This window comes from Filicampus tigris, chromosome 5, assembly GCF_054856515.1.
Source record: "Filicampus tigris isolate MCC_2025a chromosome 5, RoL_Ftig_1.0, whole genome shotgun sequence".
NCBI lineage: Eukaryota > Metazoa > Chordata > Actinopteri > Syngnathiformes > Syngnathidae > Filicampus > Filicampus tigris.
In genome coordinates this window covers 21,319,543-21,330,297 of record NC_141221.1, presented here as the reverse complement: position 1 = coordinate 21,330,297, position 10,755 = coordinate 21,319,543, and the positions used below count along the sequence as shown (strand labels likewise).

At 39.6% G+C, this 10,755-nt stretch overlaps 1 protein-coding gene across 4 annotated transcripts in view; it reads left to right on the top strand.

Annotated features, from left to right (window-relative positions):
- Positions 1 to 4,812: 4,812 nt before the first annotated feature.
- Positions 4,813 to 10,755, top strand: part of galnt9 (polypeptide N-acetylgalactosaminyltransferase 9) — a 91,418-nt gene continuing 85,475 nt past the window's right edge. Inside the window, exons 1-3 of one of the 4 annotated variants that reach the window (XM_086031553.1) lie at positions 4,814 to 5,491; positions 5,585 to 5,658; positions 5,758 to 5,912. Coding sequence is in view for 3 of the 4 variants with exons in the window: in XM_086031551.1 (XP_085887677.1) it covers positions 5,672 to 5,912 (241 nt within the window). In the remaining variant the exon portion in view is untranslated. Of the gene's footprint in view, positions 5,913 to 10,755 lie in introns of all 4 variants that reach the window. The other 3 variants (XM_086031551.1, XM_086031550.1, XM_086031549.1) reach the window with 3 other exon arrangements.

Sequence of the window (10,755 nt, the reverse complement as noted above, 5' to 3'; positions counted from 1 at the left end):
TGGAAGTCGGTGAGTCTACCGCTCAAGCACATTTCATTTCAATCTTCTGCAAGGTTGTTATGTCAGAGGTGATGGACAAACGGGCTGAGAACATTGTATGATCGGCAGATGTGTCACCAGCTAGTTGACAGCCTCCTCAGAGGACCACGTACAGACAGTTGCCAACAGCAGATACATAGGCCTCTATTTTCATAGAGAGGCATATGTGCACTTGGCGTACAAATAGTCGCATCTTCATTTTCGTGCCGGGGCATGTCTAGTTTGCCATGTTTGGGAGTTTGGCAGAGTGTGCTGCGCCTTTCTTAGCGTTACCAAGACCCAAAGGCATTTTGTTTTTTTCACACGCCCCATGGCACACACCTGAGAACTTGGTGACAAAAAGTAGACTAGACTTTAGACCAGGTTAAAGCAGATCTAAGTTGTGGCAGAGGGGGTACAATCACATTTTGGTGAATTTGATTAATGCACAGGCAGACAAATTCTGCGCTCCGCTGATATACTGCATGTGGTGGATATTACTGTATTTCCTTTTAAAATATGAATCCTTGTAGGAATAAATTCCTTGAACGCATTATGACTGTTATTGAATAAAGTTCATTTTGTCTCCTAATTGTAATTTAAATGATTGGTTGTTATATCTCAGACAAGTTACATTATTATCATTATCATTATCAATTCATTATCCAAACCACTTATCTTAACGAGGTACACGGGCGTGTTGGAACCTACCCCAGCTGTCAGGCGGAATACACCCTGAATTGGTTGCCAGCCAAATGCAGTATCATCATAATCTTCATTATATTTTTTAAAACACCCCACTGGGCCGCGGCACAGCTATGCAGAGGGCCTGGCGTGTCAGACACACGAACAATCAGGATGGCTGTTGGTCCCACTCTGTTTTCACAGCAATGATCTGTGACAGCCATGGCCAACTTTACATCATCGGTAAGTAGAGGTCTGCTTGCAGTATAAACATACTTCGATCTTCTGCACACCTCTTCCGTGCTGACTTTAAAGGGAATGAGGGGAGCTGCTTTCATTTACCTGGAAACAGGCTGGTTGTGTTCACTCCCGCAACGACGCAAACGCCCCTTTTTATCTACAAAAATACCAAGAAAGAAAACTCCACCCATGCGCACAGTTAGACTGCACTTTACGCTGGACTTGCACTGGGCTCAAAGATAGGGCCCATAATGTCTAATGTTGGACTCACAATTTCAAAGTGTTCTTGAGAGGCTCAAGCTGCCCAAAAATGAACCATACAAACCAAGCACTCTCTCTTCTGGGCATTGTATTTGTATTCCTTTTTGCTGACCAGTCATTTGTTGCCTTTTGAGATAAACAGACCACTACTCGAACAACGTATCATACATGTCTCCAAGTTATGCCCGTTCGGTTTGGCAAGAAAGCACACCTCTCAATATACCGCACAAATCAGTGGAATAGAGAGAATGAGATGGTGCCCCAAAACACTTACTTACTGGTATTTGGCAATTATTACTATCCACTTTTGAAGCCTGGGGGAACTGTAGATCCTTTGCTTATACTATAAGATTTTGCTTATACTATACGATTTTATTTACAGTTTTAGTGATTATTGTTTTCTATGAGACTGTCACGATCACGTGCCCAGAATTCCAAAACCCCAAAGCAGAGCCAAACAAAACTTATGAACAAATACAAAGCTTTATTAAACCAAGGTAGCACGTAAACGTGAGCAAGGAGGAATACATTCAAACATAGGACAACATCAGCATAAGGCTGACGCGATTACACGAAAAGCCAGTCGATGGGCGGAGCACAGTGGAAGCTAAACGCCGGAAGAGCAAACAACACTAAACGGAAATGTATGTAACAGAAGTGCAGCAAGAGATTAACAAAGGAACTCAGCCCAATTGAGAGAAAGACAGACGAGTGCAATAAACAAGTCAAAAGGAAAGACAGAAGCTAAACTAGATGGGTTTGGAAACAAAAGAAAACAAACCTAATCTAGAATTATCAAAACCGGAATTACTTGACAAAGCTAAACGACGTATTGCGCGGCTGTGGAAATAAGCGCACGATCGACAAAGGGAGAACAGACCAACAGCAACAATATTCCGGCGACTAGCTTCCACTTCTCCAGCACCTTTATACCCAGCTGATTATCATGCCAAACAGGTGTGCACTGGAGGCTCCGCCCATCCGCCAGACCCAGGGACCGAAAAAAATAACAATAAGCCACAGAACATGACAGAGACACACTCTGCTGTGCTTTAAATTGCATTTCACGTGTTTCATAATGAGAAACATATCTACTGGTGATGACATTTAAATACCTTTGCTAACACCGTCGTCTATGTTACTGATTAGACCTAATTTGTGTATGCTATAATTCGTAGCTATTCAAAACAGATGTAATTAATGCATGACCTATGCAGGTTTCCTGCCGTCACGCAAGGGCAAATGATGCGCAGAATATGTCCCTCCCACTGAACGTGTTAAATGGCTCATGTGGAATCAGCTAGTGAGATGACTAAGGGATAGCTGGCAGTCACCCAGGTTGATATGGCTAAAATACTTGAGTGCCAGTCCTTGCATTTTTGCAAGCAAGCGGGGTTCTGAATGCAGAAGGCTGACATCTTCAGAGTCTTTCACAGGGATCAGTGAGTATGTGGCTGCTGTCTAAGCTGCTAAGCCGAGGCCCTGCAGCTGATGTGGTTGTAACAGTCATTTCCCCTCACATTCAGACGTATTTTCCCTACAGACCTCAAATCAAATCTGCAGCTTTTGTAGTGGAACTCACATGCTGCGAGAATCCCAATTAAACACTTCACTGAGGCAAAAGTTTTTCTGAATACATGTGGAAAGACACAAGAGCTGCAAGGCTATGAAGGAAATGCACAGCCTACATCATTAAAACACAAAGGGTGTGTAATGGAAAAGAAAGTGTTTCATCAGAACTCTGGCAGTGACTTTGGTTCACACACGTTTCAACATTGGGCGCAATAATTACTGTGACTTTGTGAAATAAGGACCACTGAACCCCTCCGTTCTGCTGAGCGTGTTTAATTTGCTCTACTTATAGTAGAGTACTCTCTATACCTATGTACCATTCCCTTCAGCTCTCAAGCTGAAAAATAAAAATTATTAAATATTTGTACATGTATAATAGAATTTTCTTAATACACTGAAAAATAATTATGGTTGAATTTACTCCATTTTATTGTGTCAAGTGGTTGCACAAAATAAAATCATCTGTATCAAGATGCATTTTTTTTAAGTAGATGTATATTCTGCTTAATATCTGAATTCAGTTGATTTTATTTCATGCAACCACTTGATGAAATAAAATTGGGTAAATGATGGACAACATTGTGCTTACATTACTGAAATAAGGGTAAATCTACACATTGTTGCTGCCAGATGTTTTCTGAAAAGACCTGTGCTCTTTCTGAAATCACTGTTGCTTTCTGATTAGATTGATGCAGCTAACGAATCAAAGGCAGTACATTTGAGATTCTGGCATGGGTGGGACGTAAGATCAGTGTGCATTTTGGACAGCCTGAAGGTCTGCTTCCGCATGATTGAATAAAAATAAACAAAGGCTCTGCAAATATTTATACATGAAAACATGATTTTCTAGAGCTATAATTCATGAGGAAATGTGGATAGGAAGATTGCAAAGGCAAGCGGGAGATTTGCGACGAGAAAGGAATTTGAATAGTATGCTGACAGTTCCCATTGGGATTGCATAATGCATACTGCAACTTAGTCCTTCAATAATTCTGTTTACAGGAGCCAACCTTTCCGCAAACCAGTAACATTGTGTTGTGTGTGTGTGCATGTAAACTCATACTTCTTACGTAAGATCGATTGTACATGTTCACCTGCATGTACTGTTAAAAGCCAAAAAAGATGAGAAAAAAAGATGAGAGGAACACAAATGATGAATGAATAGCAATTAATTGTGAAGAGTCATTATTATGCAATAGTTTTGAGAATGTGCGGCTTGGAAAAGAAAAAGATTAACATATACACTCATCTGGCTGTATAAACACAGATCTTTCGGATGCTAAACATGTCATTTGTGGTGTGGTGTAAAAGAGCTTTGTTTATATTTTGTATAAAATTTTTATAACCCACATGATTGCCACACGGTGGTGACAAACATAATCTGTATCTATATATATATACAAAGTCCTGACCTGGCTTCACTCCTACCTCACACACAGGAAACAATTCATCCACATCAACAACTGCTCCTCATCCACTGCCCCCTTGTCCCATGGTGTCAGCCAGGGTTCTGTGCTTGGTCCTCTTCTATTCATCATTCTGTAACAAATTTAAGAAATTACCCTGTATATCGTCACTGTCCGGTGAGAAAAAAAGTCTATATTTTCCTTTTCCTTAATTTTTAGGCGAATGGTGTTTCAGACATCTCATCAACATGAAAATGTAAAAAAAATTCCAAAATTGGACACAAGTGTTTTTCACGGGACACGGACGATAAATTAAGTTTGAAATCTTTTGTATTTAACAAAAAAATGTGATTTGAAAAGGGCTGCGTTGACTATAAATCCACTGTAGCTTCCTTTCACCTCTTTTGTTAATAGTTGCAATGTTGACTCTTAATTTTCTTTACAGACATAAATACACAACCTACACAAGTTAAATACATACATAATGTTGTTTTTTTCCTTTATTGTATGAATAGTTTTGGAGATCCGTCTGCTTTTGGGGGACTTTAGCACCTGCCCCCCCGAAATGTCTCTGCCCCTGCCAGACACAAAAATAGGTAGGATGATCATATATATAAGCTGAGAATGAGATGATGGAAACAATCTACACATGGCGGATCTGCCTGACATTTTATTCACACATGAGCGGCCAACAGCAGTAGACGACTGCTCTGTCAAGTGGAACTACTTTATGCCGCTTCTTCTGTGTTTTAAGCCCAATCGAGCTCATGACTATTCATGCTCCAGCCGTGGACGTCAGGAGGCAGCGCATCGAGCCGTGAGGCTGCGTGGAGGAGAGACAGCATGCCACACTGGCCGACTGCATCTCTCCCACCGACACGAAACATCGTTGCTTTAGAGGGCGAATCGGCTCTCGATTCTCCGGTCGGAGGACAAGGACCACAACAAAGGACTGCACACAGCAAAGAAAGATAGGCCTATGTATGTTTTTGACATTTTATTTTGAAGCATGTATGCACATACCGGAGTTAAGCTGCACGGTTTCATATTTTCACAAACGGACAGATCTAGTAATAGGAGGAGGATGTTATTGTTGTGTTTCTCGCGAAAGATGGACGAGACATATTGGGGCTAACCGAGTGGCGACGTTCCACGGTTGATGCTTCGGAACCGCCGTGGGCTGTTTCAGATGATAAACGCGTCCCGTGGAATCATATTTCCGCTGTAAAGCGCAAGTGCCCGCAACAAGAAGAAGCCCAGACGAGCACCGCACCTCCACGTCTACATAGGCTGCTTTCGCGAGGTCCCAAGTGAGCTGGCCGTGGTTCTGAACGGATCACTCAGCTGCCCTCCGAGCGACACACGCGTTGACCTTCTTATTCTTTTTTTCTTTCCCCCCAAAGTGGAGTCATCCTCCAGAAAGACCCCGACAGCTGGTCAAAGACACACATGAACAGTTCGGACTCGGCGGCCACACGCAAGTCACTTTCATGGCCGTGGCACGCAAAATCAAAACTTTGCTGACCGTCAACATTCTCGTGTTTGTGGGGATCATCCTGTTCTCGGTCTACTGCAGGATCCAGGACCGATCCGAGGAGTTCGTCCAGATCGGACGTGCTTCTGACCAAAGGCTGCGCGCCAGACATGGTAAAGTTACCAACTTGGTGGACAGGCAGTCTATTCTTCAGCGTCTAGAGAGGTTGGAGGATGTCGTCTATAATCAACTAAACGGTAGGGAGATTCGCCTAGTGTCATATAAAAATCACAATCACATCAATCTTTATATGAGTCATCATATATCTGAAAATCATCCATTTGATTTCATACGACCTCATCTCCTTGAAAAAACAACATTGTGAGACAACGTGAAATCACTTTCCTCATTAAATTCTCTGAAGCACATTAGTAAGCTTATAAAGCAGCATTATGCATTCAAGGATAATATATCGTACAGTAGCAGCTAAACTTGATTCATTCGAGTAATATTACTGTGACACGCCAGCAAAGACACTTAACTGATGTATCTACTGTAAACCTCTCAGATGCTGTCATTTGACATAATCTTCATAATATTTACAATTTAAATCGCCTTATAGATCATCAAATTCTACACTTTTTGAATGATATGCATAATCCAAATTGCTTTCTTTTATATAAATGTAAAGTACTGTTGGTTATTTGGGAATTTTAGACATTGTGCACAAGATCTAAATATTGTGTATTCTGGAAAAGTTGAACAAGTTGTCAAATCCTGTAATGTAAAGATTACGGAGTTAGCGTTAGAGGCCACATGTTTGTTTAATATATGCAATTACTATTTTGCAGCTGGGCAGTCTCTACTTAATCATACAGTTTCAGACATTGTACACAAGATCTAAATATTGTGTATTCTGGAAAAGTTGAACAAGTTGTCAAATCCTGTAATGTAAAGATTACGCAGTTAGCGTTAGAGGCCAAATGTTTGTTTAATATATGCAATTACTATTTTGCAGCTGGGCAGTCTCTACTTAATCATACAGTTTCAATTCATCATTTTGAAATTCATCAATATTTTTTTTGTCAATTCATGTTTTGTCAAAACTTCAATACAATAGGATTGATGTAGTTCATACTTGCCACCAGTAGAGAGCACACATATCTCAAAAGCCCTTTAATTAATGGCTCTCTCACTTAACCTGAAACACAAATAGGGCAGTGCAATAGTGCGTGTTGCTGTCTGAATCAGAGGCAAATGTTCTGGCTTTGACTCACAGCTGGCATGGTTGGCATGTTCACTGTGTCTTTGTGTTGGATTTTTCCTGGTAATCACAATTCCTCCCACGTTTCAAAAAACACATGTCATGCTCAGTGAGGACTCAAATACTGTGTGTGGATGATTGTTGGTCTCTCAATTCCCTGGGATTAACTGGTGACCAGTTCAGATGTCTCATAGTGCCCATAGTCAGCCGGGATAACCTCAGCACCCCAGCGATCCTGAAGAGAACAAGCAGTAGAACATTTACAAATGTAAAAAAAAATAATAATAATAATAATAATACAATTCATTTAAAACTGACCACGACAATGGCAATACAAAACAAGTAACCTTGTGATTATTGGGTTGTTGTTGTTGAGTCTATGCTTGGCTGAAAAGAGCAAATGGCCAACACATGTATGAAGTTACAATATGCCGTTTTCTGGCTTGCATACAAAACAAATGTAAGGGCTCTGAACTGTGTATCATTCTCAAAATGTAATATAGTGACAACAAACAATTGCAATGCTGCAGTTTTAGGATTGTTCCTGGGATTGAATGGCTGGACTGTGAAAAGACAAGTACATTTGTCAATGGCAGTTAATGAATTAACTGTATTCCCTCACTCAAAATGACAGTATGCATTCGGCACATGCTATGGCCTTCCTGTTTTGGAATATGCACATTCTACAGTGCTTGCGAGGGTTTTTGTTCTAATTGAAGAATCTGAATTGTCCTTAGGTGTTATTGTGAATGCTTGTTTGTGATCTGCGATTGGCTGATGACCAGTCCATCAACCATTGTACCTCGCCTCTTCACTTTGTGATGATAAATGGATAGCTAGATGGGTGGGTGGACAATCTCTGTCTGGAAACATTCACTGACTGCCGCAATCCCGGCATGAATTTTCTTCATTTTATTAATGACAAACAACATAATATTCAGTACACAGGTCACCCCTATTTCTAAATTGTGATTACTTCTTAGATTTGTGAAATAGCCACGGTGAGAGGGGGGACTCAGAGTGCCAGGGACTATTACCATGTCCAGCAGCGATATGAAGCAATCACCCAGTCTTTCCGTTGTTTATTACCTTCCAATGGCATGTCACGGTAGTTACCCAAAGGTTCAATTAGATTTGAAGGACATAAACAAGACTTGGAATTGTGCTTTTGATAGTTTCCTGATGGTGGGCAAACCAGACTCCCAACAAGAAAACAACAGTCAACGTTTGTTAGCTTCTCATTTTGCCACAAAAGGCATCGACATGAGGGTTATCAACTGCCAAGTTTAGCTGTGAATGCCACCGCCTTTCGCTAATCAGATGAAAATGTTTTAAGCTTGTTAACCAGCTTACGAAGCTGTGTTTTGACCTTAAGTAGTCCATTAAGCGCAAACGATACTGTATCTCCTCACTGGTGCTTGTTGAGCCTCAATGTGAGCGTACGCGCATAAGATGAACTGTTGTTAACCGTTACAGATTTATTATTATTATTTTTTTTAAGATTGTGACATTGACTTCAGGTAGTTTGTCATTATTGTTTTATTTAAACTCGATATTACTTTTTTAAAAAGTTGAGTTCATTTGTTTTTTTTTGTCTTTTGTTTCGTTCTTTGGGAATGGGTTTTGATTAAATGTGTGTGCCGAATCCGTGTGCGCTTGTTCAGTCTGTTTCTTGCTTCCTGGTTCTGCCTGCTTCTGCCATTTACTTGGCCGGTTATTGCACATTCTCTGTGAATAATGCATGATGGCTCTTAATGATAAAATGCAGCTCTATATTTAAATATCCCGGTGGACATCTGCGAAGGTCTACAATTTGGACTTGATCAAAATAAGATTTGTTTGACTTTGAGAAGGAGCCATACTATTGTTGTTTAATTTTGCAAATTCACTGGCAATGGTATTGTGCAATATTCTCAGAAGGTTGTGAAATAGAATGATGTATTGTTGTAACAATTTCTTAAGGATAAAAGCAAAATATTGCACCCATGAAATATTTATTGATTTAGGTTTTAAGGAAGATGTCTCCATTTTGCTGTCCATGCAGTGATTTTCCAGATATCTCTTCCCTTACAAATAACTGTACATGCCCAGAGGAAGTTTCAGAATAGGATTAAATTATCATATCCATTCTACATCATTTTTGGTCAAGTAATCTTCTGCATCACGACTGAGCCAAGTTATAGTTTATTTCATTTTCTATTTTTTTCAGTTGTGAAATATTTATGGATGAGAATTGGTAGGAATTTAGCGATTATAATTCCTTTATTGATAATGCTGATTGATCAATTTCCTTATTGATTCTCATTGGGTGAGGGAATGATGATGATACAAATAATACATCACTGATGTCCTTATCATAACATATTTTTGCAGATTAAAATTATACAACCCCCCCACCCCCCTTTGATTAATTTCAATGTTTGCAAGTGCTGCACGTAACCACATGTGTTTGCATGAAATACAGCCCAGCTATGGACTGCTTCTGCCTTGACACCATGTTGGAAAAGTTCAGAATATACTTCTGCTGTGCATTAGCGACAAAATCTTACACTCCAACATTGGTGATTTCATGTCCCGATAATGTCATACAGTATATTACCATATGCAACGTAGGTTATTCCTGAAGTGAATGACATTTATTTTTCTCCATTCAATTAAAAAGCAGATTTTGTTTATGAAAAAACATTACAAATTAATACAAGATTTATAGAAAAAAAGTTAAACACAATTGTGCATTAAGCACTGTCCAGATAAATACTATACCGGTAGTACCAACAGTTTTCAAGGAACGAAACAAAATGCAGACAATTAAACTAATGCTATACCCTTTAACCATTAAAAGTGTGTCCAATTATTATTCTTAGCCTACTTACTTTGCTTTGGTCCATATTCCTGGACTGTACCCTATACACGCAGTGTTGCTGCACACAGTCAATAGATTTGAATCACCTTGGCTAATCAAGCCCTTGGCGATATCCTCTGGCAAGTATTACCAAGACAACAATTACACAGACAGACATGTACATACCCTGCCTTGTGCACTGAATCGATGTCACAGATGTATTGGATGTGGCAGAGTGGATTGATCTGGGAAGATGCCTCATGGGACTCATGGGATTAATATTGAACCATAGCTTTTGATTGTATCATGTCATTCTAAAACCATTTTACGAGTAGAATTTGCAGATTTTATGACTAATACGATGGCTACATCCAGAATGCTAACGGAATCACGGCAAGAGCCACTCTGCTCATTGCAGGAGAAACAATCCTCATTTTAGATGTCAAAATGGTTTTATGGCTCCCATGTTTTCATGTGTTCAAATGTTCAGTGTCCCTCCTCGTTTGCCGTATTGTGTGAGTTTGTTTACCCAGCGTTGCAATTTGGCTCTCGTTATTTACAAATATGTATGTATTTTAGAGACGTGTCATGCAATTACACAATACCCCAAAAGAAACCTTGCAGATTCACTCTGTGAATATCTTAGTGTTGAAGAACTCAACACTAGTATTTCTTTTAAAATAATACTATGATAAAATGAAAATATATCTTAAACAGCTGTTTATTTTTAGACATCTGTGCATTAAAGTTGGGGAGCACAAGTACCTTGGTGGGCGGGCATTAGAAACACAACTTACACAAGTTTGTTTGGTTTACCTGACAGCGCTGTCTCAGTCTTAACAGGCCCACCCAGATTGAAAGACTGCTCACCAAGTGAGATTCATGAAAAAAAAAAAAAAAAAAAATCTTAAATTATTATTCAATTGTTTGATTTGCTTTTTATTGTGTTTTTTTTTTTATATTTTATTGAATATTACGAATGGTATAATTGTGG